This window comes from Budorcas taxicolor, chromosome 1 (assembly GCF_023091745.1).
Source record: "Budorcas taxicolor isolate Tak-1 chromosome 1, Takin1.1, whole genome shotgun sequence".
In the NCBI taxonomy this organism is placed as follows: Eukaryota; Metazoa; Chordata; class Mammalia; order Artiodactyla; family Bovidae; genus Budorcas; species Budorcas taxicolor.
The window spans coordinates 122,279,893-122,307,746 of NC_068910.1; the positions used below are offsets into that span (position 1 = coordinate 122,279,893).

General features: G+C 38.1%; 2 protein-coding genes across 2 annotated transcripts in view; one reads left to right on the top strand and one right to left on the bottom strand.

Moving 5' to 3' along the window:
• Positions 1–5,655: 5,655 nt before the first annotated feature.
• LOC128044611 (cell surface glycoprotein CD200 receptor 1) overlaps positions 5,656–27,854 on the bottom strand; it is a 41,021-nt gene continuing 18,822 nt past the window's right edge. The window contains exons 2-8 of the mRNA XM_052636938.1: positions 25,041–25,121; positions 15,060–15,116; positions 11,545–11,859; positions 11,174–11,425; positions 7,578–7,680; positions 6,986–7,031; positions 5,656–5,796 (exon numbers count right to left, since the gene is read on the bottom strand). Of these exons, the coding sequence (XP_052492898.1) occupies positions 5,656–5,796; positions 6,986–7,031; positions 7,578–7,680; positions 11,174–11,425; positions 11,545–11,859; positions 15,060–15,116; positions 25,041–25,121 (995 nt within the window). The remainder of the gene's footprint in view (positions 5,797–6,985; positions 7,032–7,577; positions 7,681–11,173; positions 11,426–11,544; positions 11,860–15,059; positions 15,117–25,040; positions 25,122–27,854) is intronic.
• On the top strand, positions 26,573–27,755 carry LOC128044604 (nucleosome assembly protein 1-like 1). Its single transcript, XM_052636925.1, has one exon. It carries the CDS (start codon positions 26,615–26,617, stop codon positions 27,719–27,721), a length of 1,107 nt encoding a protein of 368 aa, XP_052492885.1. The 5' UTR covers positions 26,573–26,614; the 3' UTR covers positions 27,722–27,755.

Consider the following 27,854-nt stretch of genomic DNA (forward strand, 5'->3'; position numbering starts at 1 on the left):
GTCCCTACCATTTCTGTCCTTTATCGAGCCCATCTCTAATTTCCTTGAAAAGATCTCTAGTCTTTCCCATTCTACCTCTATTTCTTTGCATTGATTGCTGAGGAAGGCTTATTTATTTCTCCTTGCTATTCTGTGGAACTCTGCATTCAAATGGGTATATCTTCCCTTTTCTCCTTTGCTTTTCATGTCTCTTCTTTTCACAGCTATTTGTAAGGCTTCCTCAGACAGCCATTTGGCTTTTTGCTTTTCTTTTTCTTGGGGATGGTCTTGCTCCCTGTCTTTTGTACAATGTCACAACCCTCTGTCCATAGTTCATCAGGCACTCTATCTTCAGATCTAGTCCCTTAAATCTATTTCTCACTTCCACTGTATAACGTAAGGGATTTGATTTAGGTCATACCTGAACGGTCTAGTGATTTTCCTCACTTTCTTCAATTTCAGTCTGAATTTGGCAATAAGGAATTCATGATCTGATCCACAGTCATTCCTGGTCTTGTTTTTGCTGACTATATAGAGCTTCTCCATCTTTGGCTGCAAAGAATATAATCAATCTGATTTTGGTGTTGACCATTTGGTGATGTCCACGTGTAGTCTTCTCTTATGTTGTTGGAAGACGGTGTTGGCTATGACCAGTGTGTTCTCTTGGCAAAATTCTATTAGTCTTTGCCCTGCTTCATTCCATACTCCAAGGCCAAATTTGCCTGTTACTCCAGGTGTTTCTTGACTTCCTACTTTTGCATTCCAGTCCCCTATAATGAAAAGGACATCATTTCTCAGTGTTAGTTGTAAAAGGTCTTGTATGTCTTCATAGAACCGTTCAGCTTCTTCAGCGTTACTGGTTGGGGCATAGACTTGGATTACTGTGATATTGAATCATTTGCCATGAAAACAAACAGAGATCATTCTGTCGTTTTTGAGATTGCATCCAAGATTAGCATTTTGGACTCTTTTGTTGACTATGATGGATACTCCATTTCTTCTAAGGAATTCCTGCCCATAGTATGGTCATTTGAGTTAAATTCACCCATTCCAGTCCATTTTAGTTTGCTGAATCCTAGAATGTCGATGTTCACTCTTGCCATCTCCTGCTTGACCAGTCCCATCACTTCCTGGCAAATAGATGGGGAAACAGTGGAAACAGTGAGAGACTATTTTGGGGGGCTCCAAAATCACTGCAGATAGTGACTGCAGCCATGAAATTAAAAGATGCTTGCTCCTTGGAATAAAAGTTATCACCAACCTAGACAGCATATTAAAAAGCAGAGACATTACTTTGTTAACAAAGGTCCGTCTAGTCAAGGCTATGGTTTTTCCAGTATTCATGTGTGGGTATGAGAGTTGGACTATAAAGAAAGCTGAGTGCCGAAGAATTGATGCTTTTGAACTGTGGTGTTGGAAAAGACTCTTGAGAGTCCCTTGGACTGCAAGGAGATCCAACCAGTCCATTCTAAAGGACATCAGTCCTGGGTGTTCTTTGGAAAGACTGATGCTGAAGCTGAAACTCCAATACTTTGGCCACCTGATGTGAAGAGCTGACTCGTTTGGAAAGACCCTAGAGCTGGGAAAGATTGAAGGCAGGAGGAGAAGGGGACGACAGAGGATGAGATGGTTGGATGGCATTACCAACTCAATGGACATGAGTTTGAGTTATCTCTGGGAGTTGGTGATGGACAGGGAGGCCTGGGGTGCAGCAGTCCATAGGGTCACAAAGAGTTGGACACGACTGAATGACTGAACTGAACTAAACTGAACTTTTCATTTTCATTAAGATATAATTAACTCATATAACATTATATTAGTTTCAGCTGTACAGCACAATATTTGTTACTTGAATATATTATAAAATAATCGTCACATTAAGTCTAGTTAACACACATCACCACAATAGTCATTAATACAAATTTTTTTATCTTGTGATGAGAACTTTAAGATTTACTCTATTAGCAACTTTTAAGTGTTCAGTACTGTATCGTTAACTACAGTCTCCTTGCTGTATACATTATATCCCGATGACCTATTTATTTTATTTTAAAACTGGAAGTTTGTGCCTTTGGACTCCCTTTACCCATTTCACCCATACCCTACCCCCTACTTCTGGTAACCTGTTAATTTGGTTTGGAATTTGTTTTTTGTTTTTGTTTTTTTTAAGATTTTACATAAGTGAATCATATATGTATCTTTGTTTGTCTGACTTATTCCACTCAACATAGTGCCATCAAAGTCCACCCGTGTTGTCATAAATGGCAAGATTTCACTCTTGTATGCCTGAATTGTATTCCATTATAGGTGTTTACCACATTTTCTTTATCCATGCATCCATCAGTGGACACTTGGATTTTTTTCTTTTTTTTGGCTATTGTAAATAACCCATTCAACAAAGCAGAGTAAAAGAAAAAAATTAAACAGAGTGGGTGGAGGAAACATAGTAAATGAGACATGTAAAGTAAGATTGTAGAAATGTCACCAAATATATAACTAATCACAACAAATGTGAATAATTTAAATTTTCTTATTAAAAGTTTAAATTCTTAAATGAGGTAATAAAAAGAGCTATGTCTTTTTTCCAAAAAAGCTATAATTCTTTGTAATAGGTATGCCTAAAATGAAACTTCACAAAAAAGTTGAAAATAACAGGGACACACCAGGTAAATACTAACCAATGAAATGATGGACTGGGCAACCAACAAGGGAGCTATTAGGATTCCTATCAAAAAGAACTTACTATTCAGCTCCAAGGAGTGCAATTATTGCTAAGACCCTCAAGCTGCATTTCAGCTTTAGCTGAAGTCATACTCTTCCCAGTCAGTGACTAACCGTAAAGGGGCAGCAGAGTCTGACCGTCTCTGCACATTAAAAACTCCTTTTAAAAGCAATCCTTGCTCTTCTTGTCACGCTTCTCATTGGTTTGGCCATGATTTTAACAGGTCTAAATTGTTATTTGAGGCTCCCTGTCTTCTATCTTGCTCCTCCATTCTTTCCTTTCACAAGTTTCTTTCAGATCATCATGATAGTTTAAAGACTTACCTTCCTCTATCCTGTTTCCAACCCCTTTGGCCTTTCAAAATTGTAGCCTTTCTCCTCTAATTGACCTTGACTAACTCCATATTACCTTCTGCTTCTTGGAAAATCTGACACACTAAGTCCAATCACTAGATTTTCTGATTCAGCAGATCTAGAGAGGATTTGGGGAATCTGTATTATTTTGTATTTCCCCACATAATTTTGATTTTCAACTATATTTAACACCCTTGTAGTAGAAGATTTTAATACATTTATTTCCTAAAAAGTGTAATTTGACATTATAAATGATCTTGACATCTTTACTATGATGTTATTTGACATGATTGTTTTGACATTATCAAGTTAAAATGTAAAATATTTAAACAGATGTTGAACCTAAGAGTGAACCTCATCCCAATAAAGGGATGGATGAAGAATTAAGAAAATGTCAAGACAGGGTTATAGCAACCTAGATGTCCATCAGCAGATGAATGGATAAGAAAGCTGTGGTACATATACACAATGGAGTATTACTCAGCCATTAAAAAGAATACATTTGAATCAGTTCTAATGAGGTGGATGAAACTGGAGCCTATTATACAGAGTGAAGTAAGCCAGAAAGAAAAACACCAATACAGTATACTAACACATATATATGGAATTTAGAAAGATGGTAATGATAACCCTGTATGCGAGACGGCAAAAGAGACACAGATGTATAGAACAGTCTTTTGGACTCTGTGGGAGAGGGAGAGGGTGGGATGATTTGGGAGAATGGCATTGAAACATGTATACTATCATGTAAGAAACAAATCTCCAGTCCAGGTTCGATGCAGGATATAGGACGCTTGAGGCTGGTGCACTGGAATGACCCAGAGAGATGGTATGGGGAGGGAGGTGGGAGGGGGGTTCAGGGTTGGGAACACATGTACACCCATGGCAGATTCATGCTGATGTATGGCAAAACCAATACAGTATTGTAAAGTAAAATAAAGTGAAAAAAAAAAAGAGACAGGGTTATAATGTCTATTGTGTACACTTCTTGGTAATATTTATATGCAGAAACTTAATTGACTGTTTTCTTGACCTCGTCAAAAATGGTTTGGTTAAAATATCATGTGTCAAGTGCCACTATAGTAGTTTTATATCCAAACTAGATTAACAATCCTTTTAAGGATAAAGTTTAGAGTAACCAAAATGTCTTCAGGGAGACAAGCATATTAATAAAACAAAATAGTTGTCAAATGTTTCTAATGGCACAATTTAAGTATGAATGGATTTTGTTTTAATTTCTACCATGTTAAAAAAATTTAATTTTCAGTATCATTTTTCCTGCTATGAAGTAAACAGATTTATTTTTATAATAAAATATATTTTCATATATTAAAAATTATTAATATTTCCCAATATTTTATTCCTTAGAAAAATAGAGGAAAGGGTCATGTCATCCCATGGTTATTCCTTTAGCATATAAGATCATACTTAGTAAATATCCCAAGTCCTCAAAAATGCATATTTAGCTGATTATATAGTCAATCAACATTTGTTATTTGATAAATATATCAGAATAAAATGTATACCATAAAATACACTTTTCCAATTTATCACATTATTAGGCATTAGATAGCAATACCTCTCTAGAGATTTAATAAGTTCAGAAGAAGCTAATGTCCTCATGTGTGTTCTTCCTCTCTCTCACATACACATATGCACACATGCACACACAGAAGGAAAATATAAATTCAGTTTTATTAAATAGTGAAATTCTTATTATAATCCTATATTTGCTAACAGAAGGTTGACAATTTACAGATATTAAAATAATAGAAAAGGTACATTCAAACAGGATTGGAGGGAATATAAATTGATACAATTTGACATAGCAGTCAATAATATTGACTTATCAGTCAGTAATAAAGATGCACAAAACCTTTGGCCTCGCAATTTCACTCAAGGAAATTATCTTACAAATATGTTCAAACACATTCAAAGAGATAAATCCACAAGAAACATTCTATGTAGTATTGTTTATAATAGCAAAACAAAACAATCTAAATGTCCACCACAGGGTTAATTAAATTAAATTCCATTACATACAATGGAATTATATGTAACCGTTAAGAAGAATGAGGTAGCTCTGCTTGTGTTGATACAAAAGATCTTTAAGATATATTATAGTACTAACTTTCTATAAGTACAGAACAAATTATGCTATGTTTCTGTTTCTGTCTTGACAAGGATGTACGTGTATGAATATGTAAGCAGACATATAAGTGTATACATATACAATGCACATATAGGTATGACATATGCACATAGAAATTTCCTCAAATATTACGTAAAACTGTTGGTAATTATTCCTTCTGTGAAGTTATCTGAGGTAACTCAATTTTCATCATCTACTGTACTGAACAATTTTAATATTTTATCACGAGCATGTGCTCTCTTTGTAATAATATCAGTTTAAAGAACTAGCCAGTAACAGCTAAAATTCTAAAAGTTCAATTGTATAAAGATAGAAATGCAAATTCTCTATAATGTCTCTGTTTTCTAAGAATCTTTGAAAAGCTAGTTTCAAAATAGGCTTTTCATTCCAGAACTCTAAGAAAATCAGACCAGTATCTGTAACTGCATCTTGATTCATTTGTCCTGGTGCTACACTCTAGGAACATAAACAGTATGGAGATTCATCCCATCAACTTCACTTGGTAACACCTGAGACGTCTTCGCCCTGTTTGTAATATCATAAAGTGGATTGTTCTTCTCTGTGTAGCTGGCATAGGGCTCCATTTCATCCTAAGATATAACCCAACATTAAATTCAATTGAAAAAAAAAAAATAACAGAAATCCTAACTACCTGTGCTTTTCTAACAAGTGCTCAGAACTTTAGTGTCTACCAATAGTGGTCTCTGAGTCTGCATGAACATAAAAGCAAGACTTTTCTAATATACTATCAAAAAATTTTTGATTATTTAAGTCTCAGTGTTGGATGATAACAGTTGCCTGAAAGTAGGAATGTAGAAGAGTGAAGTGACGTGAGGAGTATTTTAGAAGAGAATGTCAAAGATTTAGTAAACTACTTGTTATAATAGATCCTAGAGCTGGATAGGTATTAAACTTAGGTAAAAAGGGCTTCCCTGATAGCTCAGTTGGTAAACAATCCACCTGCAATGCAGGAGACCCTGGTTTGATTCCTGGCTCAGGAAGATCCACTGGAGAGGGGATAGGCTACCCACTCCAGTATTCTTGGTCCTCCCATTTGGCTTAGCAGGTAAAGAATCGCCTGCAAAGAGGGAGACCTGAGTTTGATCCCTGGGTTGGAAAGATCCCTTGGAGAAGGGAAAGGCTACCCACTCCAGTATTCTGGCCTGGAGAAGTCCATGAACTGTATAGTCTATAGGGTCTCAAAGAGTTGGTCATGACTGAGTGACTTTCACTTTCACTTTATGTAAGACGGAAATGATGATGGTATTGAAAAAAGGAAACCAAGAATTAGAGATGGTTTAATGGAGGAGGAAATACTAACTCAATTTCTCCAAAGATTACAGTCCAAACGAGGCTAACATGATGTCTTTTGTAGGATGCAGTTCTTAAAAATATGGATTTGGGGTGTGTTTAAATAGTGCTTGGTGGATAATTAACAAAATAAGTACATCTGACAGTATTGTAGAATAAGAATTTTTTCTTTTTAATTAAAATACTAATATTGATGCAAATTACAAATTATGTGACTAGATGCTGGGAAAGATTGAGGGCAGGAAGAGAAGGGGATGACAGAGGGTGAGATGGTTGGATGGCATCACTGACTCAATGGACATAGGTTCGGGTGGACTCTGGGAGTTGGTGATGGAGAGCGAGGCCTGGCATGCTACAGTTCATGGGGTCACAGAGAGCTGGACACAACTGAGCAACTAAACTGAACTAACTGACTAGATTTTCAGACTACAAGGCTTAAAAGTTTGCAAATATTCTTTTTAATCTTACCTCCTCAACAACTGGAGTATGCTCTTTTTTTTTCAATTTACATTTTCTGCAAAAATAAAAATAAACTAGAATAAATGTCAAACCATGATTATTCAGATTGAAAATGAGAAAACAAAAGAGTATGCTGTTGACAATTATGGTTCATTTGATAGAAACTGTAATAAGTCAGAAATGAACTATCAGATATGAGTAAAGAACGCTGCTTGCAGTTAACACATCCAAATAAGATAATTCTGAATTTTGGAAAGATAAGTAAAATTATGCGAAGAACCTTGTGTAATGGAATATATGCAACACCTCATCTTTGGTATATGAAATTAATTATTGTAATTCTTTTCCCAAATACAAAATAGCATGCACTGTCTCTCCCAAGATCCTGCCCCAGACAGCCTAATTCACTATGCTTGCATATCTAAATAACCTAGAAAAACCCCCCATGTCATTCAGAGTAGACCATGTATTTTATTTTCAGGGTATACTTCTTGATTATGGGAGAATTGATGTTAAAATCTTAATTTTACCTAGTCAATTCCATATTTCTGACTTCTTTTTAACCCAATAAAGCTGGAGAAGAGAAGGCATCAGTCAGTACCTGCAGCCACTGATTTTCAAAAGCCAAATGGATCCCATGACGATCAAGATAATAAAAATAGGGGCAATGATATATAAAATGAAGTGTGCTTGTATTTCAGAACCTGTAAATATAGACAAAAGAATATATAATTTAACACTCAGTTCAGTTCAGTCACTCAGCCGTGTCTGACTCTTTGTGACCCCATGGACAGCAGCATGCTAGGCTTCCCTGCCATGATACCCCGGCATAATAAAATAATTTAACATTATTCAGCAGTAAAAACCAATGAGCTATCAAGCCATGAAATCATGTAGGACTATTAAAAGCATATTACTAAATGAAAGGAGCCAGTCTGAAAAGGCTAAATGCTGCATGATTCCAACCATATGACATTCTGGAAAAGGTAAAACTATGCAGTAAGACAATCAGGGATTGTTAAAGGTTAGGGTGGATGGAGGCATGAATAGGTGGAGCATAGAGGATTTTATGGCAGTGAAACTACTCTATACCATACAATAATTGTGAATGTATGTCATGTATGCATTTCTCAAAATTCATAGAACATGTACCTAGAGTGAATCTTAATGTAAACTATGGACTTTGAGTGACAATAGTATGTTAAGGTAGGGTCATTGATTATAACCAATGTACCACGGCAGCATGGGGGATGATCAATAGATAGACAGGAAGACCATGCATGTGGAGGGACAAGGGTTTAATTGGAACTCTCTGTACTTCCTATTCAATATTGCTATCATTCTATTTAAAAAATAAAAGTCTACTTTAAAATTATATGTATATATATTTACATCTACAAGAATGTCTTATAGTACATGAAATTTATTTCTGTGATTTAATTTTTAAGTCTTTTGCCCCATTAATTGTTCAAATAATTGTTATAATAAAATTGCTTTATCACTTCAGACTCTTGAGTTTTCAGCAGACATTATCTTGTATCAGGATTTTGTTTCCTTAAGGATTCATGTAGTGAATTCCTGTAGGAGAGACGTGAAATTTAGATCTCTCTGTTATAGTAACAGAGTATTGGTCATCTCCAATATTCAGAAATGAACAGGGAATTGTAAGAAAAGTATTTGGAAAAATAACCCTAATTCTGAAGTCACCTCTATTCCAAGGCATTGAAACTGAACTGAATGCATGTCAGCAACTTTGAACTATTCACTAACTGCTGGCAGCAATATAAGCTCAATCTGACAAGAGAAGTCAGCAAAGGACCTGGCCGACTCTTGGAGGTTTTAAGACTGTGCTCCTGAAGTTTCGTGAATGTGGCTGGGACAGCAGAGAGAGGTAAGTGGAAGCTGCAATCCACCTTCTTTCAATACTTTGTTTTTAAACACTGGATTTTTATTTAAAGAAGAACATTTTTGTTTACAGTTAAACACTACAATAGTGTTTTGAAGCCCTCTCTTTCAAACTAATGAGCTGTCTTTTGCTGGAAGTGTGCTAGCAGAGGTAAAGGTCCACCCTGTGTGGGAGACATACCTGCACTGGGTGGGACTGGGCTAGAGACTTCCTCCAATTCTGAGAATCTATAAATATGATGTCATATTGTAAAACCGAGTAGTCAGACTTTATACGTAACCGGGAGCATTACTCTCCTCGGTAAACACTACCAAACTATATATATATATATATATAAACTTTAAGAATGGACTTTAGAAAATCACTCTTTAAACCCAATACTTTCCTCTTCTCCTTTCTTAACACTAAAATATCAGTAGAGAATTTTTAAACGTAATTTATTTCTTTTAATTGCAGGCTAATTACTTTACAATATTGTAGTGGTTTTTGCCATACATTGACATGAATCAGCCATCGGTATACCTGTGTCCCCCATCCTGAACCCCCCTCCCACCTCCCTCCCCATCCCATCCCTCAGGGTCATCCCAGTGCACCAGCCCTGAGCGCAGAATATTTTTTTTTAAGTATAGTCTTGCAAAGACAAAGAGATTATGGATGAAGATAAGAGCAGATGAAAGATTTCAACTTGTTTTAACATGAAAGATGAACTGAAGAATGGCCAATAATTCAGAGTGAAATAAGTATAAACCTTAGTGAATCCAAGAAGACTCTAGAGTAGGAAGGAAAAAGTATGGAGAAAGGGGAATGTCAGGAGTGAAGTGTGGAGCTACAAGCTGGAAGCTTCCTTGAAGTTCTGTATGAAGAACAGATAGGCTGCCAACTCTCCTCCCACCCCACTCAACCAGGTCACCACACTTCCCCGACCAGCAGAAAACAGGAAGCTGGGCCCAAAGAAGATGAACTGGAGAAATTCCAGAGTCAAAGGCTCAGACATAACGTAGGGTGGAGATGAAGTGTCTTTAAAGGAAAGTTTGAGTTCTGAATAGTCACACACTCACACACACACTTACACACACCCCTCTCCTCCCTTCTCTCAGAACACTCTCAGATAGTCAGGATTATTCCTCCAAGGGAAGAGATTGGAGAGGTATTTTCTACAGAGACTGAGTAGCCTCAGAGAAAAGATCTTCCCTGGTAGCTCAGATGTAAAGAACCTGCCTGCCAATGTAGGAGACATAAGAGACACGGGTTCGATCCCTGGGTTGGGAAGATTCCCTGGAGGAGAGCATGGCATGGCAACCCACTCCAGTATTCCTGCCTGGAGAATCCCGTGGACAGAGGAGCTGAGGGGCTAATAGTCCATAGGGTCGCACAGAGTCAATGCAACTGAAACGACTTAGCACGCACACATGCACACTAGGTTTAAATTGGCTATATTAAGAAATAGCACCGTTACCATGTTGTTAATAAAAACTGAGTCAAATACTAGAAGAAACACTTTAAGATCTGAAAGTACTTGCCTCTGGAGAGTTGTTTATAAGAATGGAGCAGAGGGGTGGAGAATCAGAGAGGGCTAACATTTTACAAGATATACTTGTCTAGACACAATAGACAACATAGATTTTAAACTGTATGAGTTAGGCTGATTAGGACAATATTTTTATAACAAGAAATTAGGGTAGAATGGGTGCAGAGAGCAGAGAAACTAAACTGTAATGAACTGAATCATAGACGTTATTATAAGACATTAAAAATTTTTCATTGGAAAAACCATGAGAAAACTCTACCAGACTGAAAATTTATGAAGACAATTTATGAGCAGCTTTATTCTTCTAATAAAATTATAATTAGTTGTTTAAAATTATCCTTTATCCTTCTATTAAAACCATTTAAGTATCTGTGTAAAAGTACACTATACAAGTCAATTTCTTAGTACAGAAGAGAACATTAAAGGAAGAATAAATTGGGAGTTCCCTGGTAGCCTAGTGGTTAAGATTCTGGCTTTCACTGCCTTGCCCAGGTTCAGTTCCTCATAGGGCAACTGAAATCCTGGAAGCTGCTCTACACAACTAAAAAAAAAAAGTAGAATAAGATTCATTCTATAATATGGCTTTTTACAACAAACTTTTGTATTATTCTTCTAGATAATCCTTTACTTTGAGGAGGAGACAAAGTGGAGGGTGGAAAGGACATCCTTGAATGAAATTTCTTTGCATATTCCTTTTTCTTTCTTAAGGTAATCCCTCTGAAAGAATGGAAAAATCAAAAATAAGACTAGAAAAATTACTAACCTTGACTCAGTTGTATGGACAGACTCTTGTTGCCAGTCAGGTGGGAGACAGAGCAGGACACATTCAGCACATGGCGGTCCTCCCAGCGGCAAGTACTCTGGACGGTCACGGTGCCATTGCCCCAGTAAGGCTCTTGCTCAGTGGCACAATCCCCCTCTGGGGTCCAGGAGATCTGTGCAGCCGGCTTCCCTGCAGCTGCCTTGCACACTGCAGTTCCCTTCTCAGTTTGGGTCAGGGTCACCTTCGGGGGCACTGCAGAATTGTAGGGGAAATGCTTCAGTCTTAACACATGGGACACTGAATTTAGACAGAGATTTGTTTCGGCCCAAAATCTGTTTATCTGAAACACCTCAATATATGATGTTCCTTACCTAACACTTGGAGGTGATATTCATGCTGGAAATTCCCATTACTTGTTGCTATTTGGCACGTGTAATTCCCATCATGAGTGATGGCCACTGGACTGATCTGAAGGGCAGGATTCTCGTCAGGTCCAGAGGCCCAGGTTATTCTCTTGTCAGTACAGTTTCCTCCTGTGGTCTGATTTGTATCACGTCTGTAGGCTCTGAAGCAGGGCGGCTTGTCTCTGAGGACTATTTCCCATGTTACCAACACACTTGGCCACTGCACAGGAGGGCAAGTGAGCACAGCTTTTGCATCCACCAGTTCTAATAGTGAAGTTTTAACTGGAAACACATACATAAACACACAAACACAATCATAAGAGAAAAGCTTTATGATACTTGATGTGTCAAAATTTATTCACAACATATTACATGAAATTGTACTTAAAATTTACTTTGCAGGTGGTCTTTTTCCAGAAATATTAGACTTACATAAGAAATAACATTGATGAAATATATATAAAGTATAATATTAAATCCATCCAATGATTAACCAACTTCTTCCTATATCATTAGGAAAATAACATATATTATATGTATGATGATTTTTTTAAGTGTCATGAAATTAAATCAGAAGATTTGATATCTATGAAACAAACTGATGAGAAAAGAGGATCTGAATTAAAAGACAAAGACAGTGTTCTAAATCTAATCTTTTGGACAAAGAGACTGTCAGATTTACCATACAACTCATGCTCTAAGGGGGAAAAATGGAATTATTAATAATGCGGTTTTCTCCTCCCAAGTTTTGATGAAAGTGAAAAATCAGTAACATCAGAACTAAACACCTAGTCTTAAGGGTGGCACTTCAGACAAACATAAATCTGGAAAGATACAGTACTTCCATTAAAAATAGCTATGACATTCAGGCTGAAGAAGTTGGAAGTTTTTAATTTTTATTCAGAGAATCACAAAATCAGTTAAATCAACAAATTTTAAAATAACCTGTAATCTCATTAGTTGGACCATCTCACATAAATGAAAAATGACAATGCCAAGCTGTAAGAGATGCTTAGAAGTGTTTTTCTAGAGGAAAAAAAAAGTAGTATATAAATACAAATCAAATGAAAAACAAGGATTATTTTCCTCTGTAAATTTTCTATAAAAGTATTTTATTGCAAATGTGCAATAATGCAATATATAGTCTTTCAATGAATTCCCCTTCCTTTCTATTCTATTGCTTGAAAACTACCACATTTAGATAGAGATTGGAGAAGGCATTGGCACCCTACTCCAGTACTCTTGCCTGGAAAATCCCATGGACAGATGAGCCTGGTAGGCTGCAGTCCTTGGGGTCGCAAAGAGTCGGACACGACTGAGCGACTTCAGTTTCACTTTTCACTTTCATGCATTGGAGAAGGAAATGGCAAACCACTCCAGTGTTATTGCCTGGAGAATCCCAGGGACGAGGGAGCCTGGTGGGCTGCTGTCTATGGGGTTGCACAGAGTCGGACAACCAGCCAAGAGGGCAGTTAAACCCATGCTGTTTCCATCACTCCAAGTGACATCAGCTCATAGTGAGAACCTCCAGCTTGGCAAAGGCTTGGAGACAAGCAAGAATATGGCTTGTTAGAAATCTGCTAGAGGTTGGATGTGGGAAGCATATATATGCATAAAGGAATGATGCTTAAAATAAACCCAGAAAAATAAGAGACCAGTGAGATAGCAAGCTGTGAGTGCTCTTTTGTGTTCTCATATGTTCGAACTTTACCTTGGTAAATAGTATAAGGTTTAATGTTTTTGCTAATATATATCCTCAAGATCTGACTCTGTTTTTTAAAGGGAAGTATTTGGTAATCAAATAAGCACACATCTGAACAGGGGCACAGTATCAAGAAATAACTCCATCAGTGAGGATTCCAAGCACAGCAGATATTCTGGGTTCTTTTACTTTCCTCCATTCTGTGACCTTCAAGTCAATCATTCTTCACATATATCGATAGTTCTAATGTTATTGGTATTTTCCCCCCTTTCTTCATCCTCTTCTCTCCTTTTCCATACAGTTCCTTTTTCATACTTTTTCATAAATTATCAGGATTAAAATGATAAAATGATAAATTATCTTTGGTGAATGATAATTTACCAATGGCCAGTACCTCCACAACACTCAGTGGGTTTGGCACTTAACAAATATATTCTCCACATAAGGTCAGCTAGGGTGATTGCACATCCTACTTCCTGAGAAAACAATAGAGTCTCTTCTTCGCTCCCAAACCAGCAAAAACATCCCATCTTCTCTGCATCCTTTGTCTATAAATCTCTCCCAGTCTCATTCAGCGTTTTGCACACAAATTCTTATTGGCTTTGAGGCATTTCCTTTCTTTTCTCACAACCTTACCCTAGGGCTTCCCTGATAGCTCAGTTGGTAAAAAATCTGCCTGCAGTGCAGAAGACCCTGGTTCACTTTCTGGGTAGAGAAGATCCCCTGGAGGAGGGATAGGGTACCCACTCCAGTATTCTTGGGCTTTCCTTGTGGCTCAGCTGGTAAAGAATCTGTTTGTTATGCGGGAGACCTGGGTTCGATCCCTGGGTTGGGAAGATCCCAGGGCTGCGAGAAGGGAAAGGCTATGCACTCCAGTATTCTGGCCTGGAGAATTCCATGGACTAGTCCATGGGGTTGCAAAGAGTTGGACACGACTGAGTGGCTTTCACTACCCTAGATTAAGCCCCCATCTCCAGGCACCTAACTTCTGTTTCTGTCTCAAAACTCTTCTCCCTTCAGTTCATACCTTAAAATGCATCATTCCACAACATAATGCGATTACTTCAACTCTAAAACCCTCCAGACATCTTTCACTGCCTGAAGAATAAGTTTGAATGTCTTCCTATTGGCTTCAAAAGCCCTCTGTCACCCTGACTCACTTTGCAATCTTATCACCCACTACATTGTCCCCTCACTGCAGGAAAAGAAAAAAAAAAACCACAATTCCACCTCCATGTCATCTCTCACACTGTTTTCACTCTCTAAGGTGCCCAACATAATGCTATTTTTCTATTAAAATAACTCTTTCTTTAAGACCTGATTCACATGCTACATCCTCTGTGAAGCCTTGTCTAAGCCTTGGTGTTTAACCACTCCCTTTCTACACTCCTGGTACACTTGATGTGAGTGCTTACCTCTTCTGCTTGTGTGATATCTGGGCTTCTGTCTGGGTTCCCCCACAGAATAGAGCTCCCTGGAGGGCTCTCTGATAGTCTTCTTCATCTTGCTCATCTTTATGTTTCCCACAAAGCCCAGCACAGTGCATGACAGAGAAAACTCCATAATCTTTCAGTGGAATTGAACTGCTTTGGGGGAGGATGGGGCGGAGTCATTCAAGTCACTTACCCTACAGCATTCAGATCACCATATTCTTTAACTGGGTACAAGATTAGAACAGAGTCCAGACCACTGACTATGTTTCTAAGGAAGCTCAACAATCTATGCTTCAGTACTGGCCTCAAAGTAAAAAAACAAAAACAAAAAAATACAGGCGTACTACCTTCTGCATAAAGTGTTACAGTGCTCTGCTTTCTTTCCGTAGATGAAGTTGTTGAAACTAGAAAATATTCAGAGAGAAATACATGAAATCAATTTTAGAAACTTAGAGTAAAAACCATTCTTTTCTCCACAAGAGCTTGTATACAACATGATAGAAAATCAATGAACCATCACTAAAATTACACAAAAATCCTTGAAATACAGAAATTAGAAGCTGTTGTATCATTATATGGAAAAACATGTTAACATTTGGAAATTACATTGTAAGCTATTAATCAATGATTCCCCATTTACACAATATCTCATGTTATACTTAAAACTATTTTGTACAAGGTAACACTGCTCTATCCTTCCCTAGCCATAATGCATTGGTCCATCATGCACACCTCACATGAGCTGAGCTGATGATGTGGTCTTTTTTACAGATGCCACTACTGTTGTTAAAATTGTTTAAAATTGTTTAGACCAGTGCTGGGCATCTCAAACAGCTGGACAAATCAAGTACTTTCTCAAGAACCAACACTGAGAAGAATAGTTCATCCCTCTTTCTTCCCCATTTTCCTACTATGATGGTTAATTTTATGTGTCAGCCTAGCTAGTCCATGGTACCCAAATGTTTGGTCAAACACTATTCTAGATGTTTCTACACAGATATTTTTTAATCGGTAGGATCTGAGTAAGTAAATTACCCTCCATAATGTGAGTGGGCCTCATCCGATCAGTTGGAGGCTTTAACAGAAAAGACTGGCATCATGGGAAAGGCAACTCTGCTGGCACATTGCACTCAGACTCAATCTGCATCTCCTCCCTGGGTCTCCAAAGATCCTGCAGATTTTGGACCAGTCCCATAAAGTAAATCAATCTCTTCCTCTTTCTCTCGTTCTCCCTCTCTCCAGGATTTCCAACACACACATACATCCTGTTCTGTTTCTCTGAGGAACCCTGACTAATAAACCTTGGGAAGAATGAAGCAGAAGCAGAGAGAGATGGCAGACTTAACCTAACTCGAGTTCCCAATTCCTTGTTCTTAAGATCTACATGCATTCCTTCTCTTGAGCTCTATGGAGTTTCTGAAGACAGTCCCAATATACTTCAAATTTGCTTTCTGAAAAATATGTTTGTATTACTAATTTTTTAAAGAAAAACAATGACTTTCAGAATGCTTCTCATGACTTAAAAACCTGAAAAATATCTTCCTCTGATTTATAAGACCACCATTCCATGTGCTCTCCTTTTTTAAAAAATATTCTTTCTGCTCCCCATTCTAATTTTCCACTCAGTTCTACCACAAAATTGCCGGGGTCCAGCCCCAGTGGATCCAGGGAATTCGAAGGGTGGACGGCGTTGGCGTGAGAAAAACTTATTTATTGATTGATATAAGAAATATAAGATTAGATTAGGAAGAAATAGTATAGTAGGAGAATTAAGTGGAGGAAGAGGGCTGAATAGCTTGGATTACGCAGAAGACCAATAAAATTCCAGACAAGGAATTTGCACCATCTACATTGGGCCACCAGCGCTTGCTTGAATATCTAAGGGTGCCTCGCCTTAGGCTCCCTTTCGCGCGAGTCTTAACAGCCAGGGCAAGTAAGTAGACTTGGCGAGCCTCCGCGCCCCAGGTGGAAATTCAGCCTGAAATTAAAGTAAAGAGCAGAGGGAGGGAAAGGGAGAGAAGAAGAGAGAGAGAGACACGGGGGAAACCAGTCCAGCGACTGGCTCTCCTTCTATTGTCCTTCAAGGCCTTTTATACTTTTGATTATACATAGAGATCAATGGGTAATACAAAATTATGTAGTGTTCGCAGCCCAGACTCTTTCCGTATATCATTTTGTATACAAAAGGTCTCAGGTGATTTACATTATCTTCTGGCCCAGAGGCTTGTTAACACTTTTTGGCTCTCTTCCTTAATGAATGTTAATTTTGTTTCCCCTGAAGTGTTTTTCTTTAATCTGCATCTCCTTAAAGCGCTAAAGTTACATCTCTATAGAACAAAGGCGCAGTGGGTTATAACAAAGAAGGTACTTAACTCAAAGATCTAATGTTGCTAATACCAGGTCTACTACTTGTTTTTCTATATACCAACTATATCTAAAAATAAAGGATATGAAAATTCAGCAGCAAGCATTGACTCAACAAATGAAACTTTTAATCAGTCCTGTTCTAAAGACTTTGACTCCTCGGAAGCCCCTGCATTCCTAGGACGTTTTAAGCTTCCTGTGCCTCCTGCGGTCAGGAGGCCTCAAACAATCACACGCGCAGCTGTTGAGTCCTGCAGGCAGGCTAGAAAGCCATCAGAGGGGTTTTTGGATTGAAACGCTCTTTCAAATGCAGAAGACTAAAGCCCTGAATTGACTTTTTTCCAGAGAATATCAGAAGAGTGGAAAAGCAGGCAGATTCTTATTTTTTGGGGGGGTGGATGCTCAGGAAATTCCAGGGGGAAAACCTGAGGTCTGATTAGCCTTGCCATCAGAGCTCTTGCCGCTTGACCTTGTCATGGGTGGAATTCCTCACGCTGGCTCCCGGCACATAATAAACAGGGAAATTAAATTAAAGGACTTGGAAGCCAGCAGTGAATAGGCTTCTAAATAATTCGGCTTTTCTAGGTAGCTAAGTATCATTAGACTGGGTTGGAAAGAAGGCAAAGAATGAGATTCTAACTATTAAATTTAGTTCACACTGGGATTAAGTATCTATTCCAGAAACAGATAAGAAATCAAAGTTGACCTCAGAGGGATTACTGAAATCAAGTTGTGTCTTAGGTGTTCTAGATTCTGAAACTCTATCATCGCACACAGTATAGCTTTGCCAAAGGACTAAAAAGGAAACATCTGGAGCTTTGCATTCCATATGGTGTCTGTTGCAAGTATTCAACACTGCTGTTGCAGCAAGAAAGCAGGCACATATAATAACGGAACAAATGTCCATGGCTTTGTCCAATACAATTTTATCTACAAATATACACAGCCAGCTGGATTTTGCCCATGGGCTATGGTTTGCTAACTCTTGACTTAAAGTACAGTATTTTGTTTGTTGTAACTTCTTAAAGTGACAACATTTATAAATACAAACAATAAACATCCACCGAATATTCTATTTTATTCTGCTTACTTTGCCTTTTAAAGATAAACTAAATCTCCAGTGATAACCCCAAGTTCTCCTTCAAATTAAATAAATTTCCTATTCTATTTCTGTGTTGGTGGTTTAGTTGCTAAGTCATGTATGACTCTTTGTGACACCATGGACTATAGCCTGCTAGGGTCCTCTGTCCTAGGATTTCCCAGGCAAGAATACTGGAGTGGGTTGCCATGTCCTTCTCCAGGGGCCCTTCCCAACCCAGGGATTGAACCTGGGTCTCCTGCATTGCAGACAGATTCTCTACCAGCTGAGTCATTCTGTTTTTAACATGTTGCAACTCCTTCCTTTCTTCCTTCCATTCTTTCTTTCCTTACTTTGAGTGAAGAGTGGCAATACTGAGGACATCCAATAGGTTCTGATAAATAAGAAAATGATGAACCCTGCCTGTTCCCAGCTAAAAGGGAGCTGTATGGTGGTCACAAGATGGCTACCATAATAGACAAAGGTTACTGAAACCTATGAAGGCCTTCTCTTGTGAGCATTTTGGCCTTTGCAGCCCTGAGACCTGCTCTTTCTGGAAGAAAGTGTCACAACCATAATATTCTCTGGTTCTGGCTAAACAGAATTCTTCTTCAGCATCAGTTCTTCACATGTCTGGCTGTCACCAATCATTCTCCCTAATTTTTTTTTTTTTTTTTTCCTCAGTGCATGGCCATCAGAATCTTGTTCCCCCACCATGGATCAAACCCACAGCCCTTGCAGTGGAAGTGAGGAGTCTTAACCACTAGACTGCCAAGGAAGTCCCATGCTCCTTATTTTAAAGATATAGGTTGTTTGTTATCAATGGAAAGTTCAAAGAACCTAGCCTTGATTGATGTCTTCTAGGGGTATTTAAAGACTTCTCTTCTTATCCTTTGGATTTAACTTCATATGCCCCATAGAAATTGTTACTTTTAATAACAGAGCAAATGATTTTCATGCTCTGAACTAAGCTGTTGCCATTTCAGTGAATTCTCATGTTAGTCATCTTATCTGGGAATATTGTCAGTTTGACACATTAGTTTTTATGAGATATAACAAAATCAGTGTGAGTACAGGGGGATTCTGTTGGAGGAGCTTGGTCTTACATTAAGTGGTGTCTTCATAATTGAATAAGGTCTTCAAGCATTTTGAGTTTCAGTGTTCTCAGTGGACTAGAGTGTAGAAGAGACTTTATGCTTATAAAGTATTCCAGTGAGTGCTGGAAAGCCATGAAGAGATACTCCATGTCCAAGATAAGAGAAACCCAAGTAAGACAGTAGGTGTTGCAAGAGGGCATCAGAGGGCAGACACACTGAAACCATAATCACAGAAAACTAGTCAATCTAATCACATGGACCACAGCCTCGTCTAACTCAGTGAAACTAAGCCATGTCCTGTGGGGCCACCCAAGACGGGCGGGTCATGGTGGAGAGGTCTGACAGAATGTGGTCCACTGGTGAAGGGAATGGCAAACCACTTCAGTATTCTTGCCTTGAGAACCCCATGAACAGTATGAAAAGGCAATATGATAGGATACTGAAACAGGAACTCCCCAGGTCTGTAGGTGCCAAGTATGCTACTGGAGATCAGTGGAGAAATAACTCCAGAAAGAATAAAGGGACAGAGCAAAAGCAAAAACAATACCCAGCTGTGGATGTGAATGGTGATAGAAGCAAGATCTGATGGTGTAAAGAGCAATATTGCATAGGAACCTGGAATGTCAGGTCCATGAATCAAGGCAAATTGGAAGAGGTCAAACAGGAGATGGTAAGAGAGAATGTTGACATTCTAGGAATCAGCTAACTAAAATGGACTGGAATGGGTGAATTTAACTCAGATGACCATTATATCTACTACTGCGGGCAGGAATCCCTTAGAAGAAAGGGAGTAGCCATCATGGTCAACAAGAGTCCAAAATGCAGTACTTGGATGCAATCTCAAAAATGACAGAATGATCTCTGTTCATTTCCAAGGCAAACCATTCAATATCACAGTTATCCAAATCTATGCCCCAACCAGTAATGCTGAAGAAGCTGAAGTTGAATGGGTCTATGAACCTACAAGAACTTTAAGAACTAACACCCCAAAAGATGTTCTTTTCATTATAGGGGACTGGAATGCAAAAGTAGGAAGTCAAGAAACACCTGGAGTAACAGGCAAATTTGGCCTTGGAATATGGAATGAAGCAGGGCAAAGGCTAATAAAATTTTGCCAAGAGAACACACTGGTCATAGGAAACACCCTCTTCCAACAACACAAGAGAAGACTCTACACATGAACATCACCAGATTGTCAACACTGAAATCAGATTGACTGATTATATTCTTTGCAGCCAAAGATGGAGAAGCTCTATACAGTCAGCAAAAACAAGACTGGGAGCTGACTGTGGCTCACATCATGAACTCCTTATTACCAAATTCAGACTTAAATTGAAGAAAGTAGGGAAAACCACTAGACCATTTAGGTATGACCTAAATCAAATCCCTTATGATTATACAGTAGAAGTGAGAAACAGATTTAAGGGACTAGATCTGATAGAGTGCCTGATGAACTATGGACGGAGATTCATGGCATTGAACAGGAGACAGGTATCAAGACCATCCCCATGGAAAAGAAATGCAAAAAAGCAAAATGGCTGTCTGGGGAGGCCTTACAAATAGCTGTGAAAAGAAGAGACGTGAAAAGCAAAGGAGAAAAGGAAAGATATAAGCATCTGAATGCAGAGTTCCAAAGAATAGCAAGGAGAAAAAAGAAAGCCTTCCTCAGCGATCAATGCAAAGAAATAGGGGAAAACAATAGACTGGGAAAGACTAGAGATCTCTTCAAGAAAATCAGAGATACCACGGGAACATTTCATGCAAAGATGGGCTTGATAAAGGACAGAAATTGTATAGACCTAATAGAAGCAGAAGATATTAAGAAGAAGTGGCAAGAATACACAGAAGAACTGTACAAAAAAGATCTTCATGACCCAGATAATCACGATGGTGTGATCACTCACCTAGAGCCAGACATCCTGGAATGTGAAGTCAAGTGGGCCTTAGAAAGCATCACTACGAACAAAGCTAGTGGAGGTAATGAATTCCAGTGGAGCTCTTTCAAATCCTGGAAGATGATGCTGTGAAAGTGCTGCACTCAATATGCCAGCAAATTTGGAAAACTCAGCAGTGGCCACAGGACTGGAAAAGGTCAGTTTTCATTCCAATCCCAAAGAAAGGCAATGCCAAAGAATCTTCAAACTACCACACAATTGCACTCATTTCACATGCTAGTAAAGTAATGCTCAAAATTCTCCAAGGCATGCTTCAGCAATACGTGAACTGTGAACTTCCAGATGTTCAAGCTGGTTTTAGAAAAGGCAGAAGAACCAGCGATCAAATTACCAACATCCGTTGGATCATAGAAAAAGCAAGAGAGTTCCGGAAAAACATCTATTTCTGCTTTATTGACTATGCCAAAGCCTTTGACTGTGTGAATCACGAGAAACTGTGGAAAATTCTGAAAGAGATGGGAATACCAGACCACCTGACCTGCCTCTTGAGAAAACTGTATGCAGGTCAGGAAGCAACAGTCAGAACTGGACATGGGACAACAGACTGGTTCCAGATAGGAAAAGGAGTATGTCAAGGCTGTATATTGTCACCCTGCTTATTTAACTTATATGCAGAGAACATCATGAGAAACACTGGGCTGGATGAAGCACAAGCTGGAATCAAGATTGCCGGGAGAAATATCAACAACCTCAGAAATGCAGATGACACCACTCTTATGGCAGAAAGTGAAGAGGAACTAAAGAGCCTCTTGATGAAAGCAAAAGAGGAGAGTGAAAAAGTTGGCTTAAAGTTCAACATTAAGAAAACTAAGATCATGGCATCTGGTCCCATCACTTCATGGCAAATAGATGGGGAAACAATGGAAATAGTGTCAGATTTTATTTTGGGGGGCTCCAAAATCACTGCAGATGGTGATCGCAGCCATGAAATTAAAAGACGCTTACTCCTTGGAAGGAAAGTTATGAGCAACCTAGATAGCATATTCAAAAGCAGAGACAATACTTTGTCAACAAAGGTCCATCTAGTCAAGGCTATGGTTTTTCCAGTGGTCATGTATGGATGTGAGAGTTGGACTGTGAAGAAAGCTGAGCGCCGAAAAATTGATTCTTTTGAACTGTGGTGTTGGAGAAGACTCTTGAGAATCCCTTGGACTGCTAGGGGATCCATCCAGTCCATTCTAAAGGAGATCAGTCCTGGGTGTTCTTTGGAAGGACTGATGCTAAAGCTGAAACTCCAATACTTTGGCAACTTTATGTGAAGGGTTGACTCACTGGAAAAGACTCTGATGCTGGGAGGGATTGAGGGCAGGAGGAGAAGGCAATGACAGAGAATGAGATGGCTGGATGGCATCACTGACTCGATGGACATGAGTTTGAGTGAACTCTGGGAGTTGGTGATGGACAGGGAGGCCGGGCATGCTGCAATTCATGGGGTGGCAAAGAGTCAGATACAACTGAGCAACTGAACTGAACTGAACTGGAGGCCCATGGAGAATTCTGCCTCTTAAACCAGAAACAAAATTCTCCTACAACTAAGCAACATTCACTGTCTAAAGAAAAATACCTTGGGAAGAAAATCAGTCAATTATTCCTGCAATTTCTCATACCAGAGATAAAACCCACAAGTTGTAGCATACTCTTAAGTGTGCTAAAATTATCTTTTTCAGAAAAGAAAAATATTATGCTTGTTTTCAGAAGTAGTCCTATGATCATTTTTATAACACTGGATACATCTTTTAAACTTAGTTAATTGCTAATATGAGTCATTCAGTTTTATTATCTCCATTTGGTATCTAGTTCCTATAGAATGCCAATTTCACGTCAAGTATCATGTCTTCAATGATAAAAGAAAGCATCTTTCTTACTCAGTCTTTCTTGAAGCTTTGTATTTACCAAAGTAGTACAATAATCATTTAAAGCTTCTGATTAATGGTTCTATGATTTCTGTCTTCAATTTCTTCATATGAAACCAAATTTTCTTTTAAGTTTAGAAAGATTATAGTTTTTTACATTAACATAAGACGTCTAATTCTTTCAGTATGTACGTATACAGACAGTCCTCAACTTGGGATAGTGTGATTTAGGACTTCTTTTTTTTTTTTACTGTACAATGGTGCAAAAGCCATATGCATTCAGTAGAAACTGTATTTTGAATTTTTGATTTTGATTGCTTTTTAGGATAGCAATAATACAGTATGGTATTCTCTTGTGATGCTGGGCAGGTGCAGTAAGCCACAGCTCCTAATCAGCTGCACAATCACAAGGGCAAATAACTGATACAACTATTCTGTACCCATACAACTATTTTTTTCACTTTCAAAAGGTACAGTATTCAATAAATTACATGAGTTATCCAACATGTTAGTATGAGATAGTCTTTGTGTTAGATGATTTTGCTCAACAGTTTAAAGAAGGCTCAGCTAAGCTTTGATGTTCGGTTATTGTTGTTGTTCAGTCGCTAAGTCGTGTTCAGTTCTTTGCAGTCCTATGGATTGCAGCACGCCAGGCTTCCTTGTCCTTCACTATCTCCCGGAGTTTGCTCAAATTCATGTCCATTGAGTGGGTGATGCCATCCAACTATCTTACCCTCTGTCGCCCTCTTTTCCTCCTGTTAGGTAGGGTAGGTGTATTTTGACTTATGATATTTTAAACTTAGGATGAGTTTATTGAGGCATAATGCCATCATAAGTGATGGAAGATCTGTATATAGAGTGAATCATATGTGGACTGTGTTTAAAGACTTATTTACAGTAGAAAAGTAATTTAGTTATTCATTATATTAGTTTCCTAGAACTGTCTTAATATATATCTACAAACTTGATCCCTTAAAACAATAGATATTTATTCTGTCACATTTCTGGAAGTCAGAAATATACCAAAGTGTTAGCACAACCATATTCCTTCCAAAGTCTCTAGTAAAGAATCCTTTTGTTGTTTCTTCCAGGTTTGAGTGGCTACCGGAAATCCTATGTGTTCCTTAGTTTGTAGATGTATCATTTCAACCTCTGCCTCCATCTTTACATTGTATTTTCCCTTGTGTCTTCTCCTTTTCTTTTCTATGTCATTGGACATAGGGCCCACGTTAATCCAGGATGATCTCATCTGAAATCTTTAGCTTAAATACATTTTCAAAGACCCTTTGTCCAAATGTACCCACATTTGTAGGTTCCTGGTGGACAGATCTTGAGGTGGAGGCACCATTTAACTCACTAAACTCAAGCACTATTCCCAGCTCTCAGATTAATAATTTATATAGTCATTTTACTTATTTGAGTCTACAGTTGACCTGAAATCTAATTTTTCTAAATAGTAAATAAGTATGTATAATTAAAAGGGATATTTATTGAGTCCAAGAATACATTTTAAAATCACTAGAATTATTTTTCCATGAAGTGCTCAATGTAAAATGTATTACAAAAATAATATTTTAAAATATAAAGAAAAAGTTAACTATAATGAGAGACAAAAATTTGGGAGACAATAGAGCTGGGCAAGGGCACACAGAAAGTAAATTAGTAACATCTGCTAAGGCCAATATTTTTAAGTTCTCTAGAGTAAACCTAGTAAAACTATGATTTAAAAATAGAATGAAAAAAATTGGTGCTGTGCCCTTGATTTACTTCATGATCACAGTCTTGAAATAAGTACTAAATAAGCACAGAAAATAATTTCAGAATGAAAAATTTACCAACATTTTAAAACATAAGCAGTATTTCATTTTGACAATTTTAGATAAAATAATCTATAAATAAGGCAATTCAAGATCTCAAAGTGTAAAAACTGTAAAAACATCAAGCACTTTTCTTAGAATTATTATTAAAAGATGAGCATTACCTGAACTGTGATTGCCATTGTCCATCTGCTGCATTGAGTTGTTTGATGTTTTAGGACCTTCCATTTCTGCACTTAAGCATTCTGAAAAGACATGTGGGGTAAAGAAAGAAATATACATTAGCATTTCTCACTCCTGGAGAAAAATCACATTTTTTTTTCACATTCTGTGGGCCATTTTGGGATTGCAGTTGCCAATAAAAACATGAATTATGACAGGAAAGCAAACATCTCAGAAAAATTTATCCTGGTATGAACTTTTCACTTGATCTTCCTTCCTATTTGGCATACCCCTATTTTAGGCCCATAGGACCACTCACCACCCTCCTGTCTTATATTCAAGTCAAAGTATTTCCTCTTCTAGACTTAAATGCACTTAGTCTATCTCCAGTTGTGGAAAGGTGTTTTACTATGTTACAGACATTTCAGACACCAGTGAGGAAGGAGTTTAGTACTGATGTGTTGACTGGATGCTGATATAGAACAACAAGTGAAAGTCGCTCAGTTGTGTCCAACTTTTTGCAACCCCATGGACTGTACAGTCCATGGAATTCTCCAGGCCAGAATACTGGAATGGGTAGCCTTTCCCTTCTCAGAGGATCTTCCCAGCCCAGGGTTCAAATCTCCCACCCACATTGCAGGAGGATTCTTTACCAGCTGAGCCATAGCAACAAAGGGGTATCCTAAACACTGTTGAAATCACATCACATAGACAAGTGTCTATTAAGTTCAAATTTTACAAGGCAAGCTCCAAATGAAAATTGTTAGTAAGCATTTTTTGAGTAGCAACTCCTGGCAAAGTACTCGCTAAGCATAGAAATATCATAATGAACAATACCCTTTTCTCTCTATGAGCCTGAGGTCCAGGCAAGAAATTAACTGCATAAGCAATGATAACATAAAGTTTTAGTATGATGATAAATATATACATAATGTCCAGAAGTTTAAAAGAAGATGTTTTTAACTCTAAAACAGCAAGGGTAAAGGATTAGGAAGACTTGCTACAATAAATGATATTTGAGCTGGATCTTAGATGAGGCGTTTTCTAGGAAAATAAAAAGAAGAAAATTGCACACAAAAAATGGCATTTAGAAGGCATGAAGCCATTTAGAGGTTTCGAAGAACTACACATGGTTGGGTATTGCCATTATATGAGAAAAACTGGATATAGGATTAGAACTGAGGCTGGATACTGGCAAGCTCTAACTGTGGTAGGCTCTAATTGTGGAAGGCATAAAACTCAAAGTATTTACAAAGAAATAATACACTTCTAGTGCATCTACAGTATCTGAACAACAAAGAGAAACATTTTAGGATAAAATTCAATGTACAGTGAGTTTTTTGGAGAAATTTTGAATATACTACCCACTCCCTTTGAACTACTATTTACTTTAATAAAACATTGTTTTAGCTTTTTTAGCGCCATCTGCTCGCGGCGCCGCCTCCTGCTCCTCCCGCCGCCGCCCTGAGTCACTGCCTGCGCAGCTCGGGCCGCTCGGCTCCCCGCGCTCACCACCGGAGAGCTGAGCTGGAAAACGAAATTTGCGATTTTTGAAAATACTTGGCATTTGTACAACATGGTAGACATCGACAACAAAGAACAGACTGAACTTGATCAAGATTTGGATGATGTTGAAGAAGTAGAAGAAGAAGAAACTGGTGAAGAAACAAAAATCAAAGCGCGTCAGCTGACTGTTCAGATGATGCAAAATCCTCAGATTCTTGCAGCCCTTCAAGAAAGACTTGATGGTCTGGTAGAAACACCAACAGGATACATTGAAAGCTTGCCTAGGGTAGTTAAAAGACGAGTGAATGCTCTCAAAAACCTTCAAGTTAAATGTGCACAGATAGAAGCCAAATTCTATGAGGAAGTTCATGATCTTGAAAGAAAGTATGCTGTTCTTTATCAGCCTCTGTTTGATAAGCGATTTGAGATCATTAATGCCATTTATGAACCTACAGAAGAAGAATGTGAATGGAAACCAGATGAGGAAGATGAAATTTCGGAGGAGCTAAAAGAAAAGGCCAAGATTGAAGATGAGAAAAAGGATGAAGAAAAAGAAGATCCCAAGGGAATGCCTGAGTTTTGGCTGACCGTTTTTAAGAATGTTGACTTGCTCAGTGATATGGTTCAGGAACATGATGAGCCTATTCTGAAACACTTGAAAGATATTAAAGTGAAGTTCTCAGATGCTGGTCAACCTATGAGTTTTGTCTTAGAATTTCACTTTGAACCCAATGAATATTTCACAAATGAAGTGTTGACAAAGACATATAGGATGAGATCAGAACCAGATGATTCTGATCCCTTTTCTTTTGATGGACCAGAAATTATGGGTTGTACAGGGTGCCAGATAGATTGGAAAAAAGGGAAGAATGTCACTTTGAAAACGATTAAGAAGAAGCAGAAACACAAGGGACGTGGGACAGTTCGTACTGTGACCAAAACAGTTTCTAATGACTCTTTCTTTAATTTTTTTGCCCCTCCTGAAGTTCCTGAGAGTGGAGATCTGGATGATGATTCTGAAGCTATCCTCGCTGCAGACTTTGAAATTGGTCACTTTTTACGTGAGCGTATAATCCCAAGATCAGTGTTATACTTTACTGGAGAAGCTATTGAAGATGATGATGATGATTATGATGAAGAAGGGGAAGAAGCGGATGAGGTAATGTTTACCAAATGAGCAAATAATTCTCTGTTTAACACATTGAGAAGCAAATTGAGTGACTCATGTATTCCATTGGTATATTCATTATTCCATGATATGGGATAAAAACTTTTTTTTTGGAAAAACGTGGTTTTAGAATTCTACATCC

Coding starts and splice junctions, on each gene's coding strand:
- LOC128044604 (XM_052636925.1), top strand. CDS start 26,615: ATGGTAGACATCGACAACAAAGAACAGACTGAACTTGATCAAGATTTG.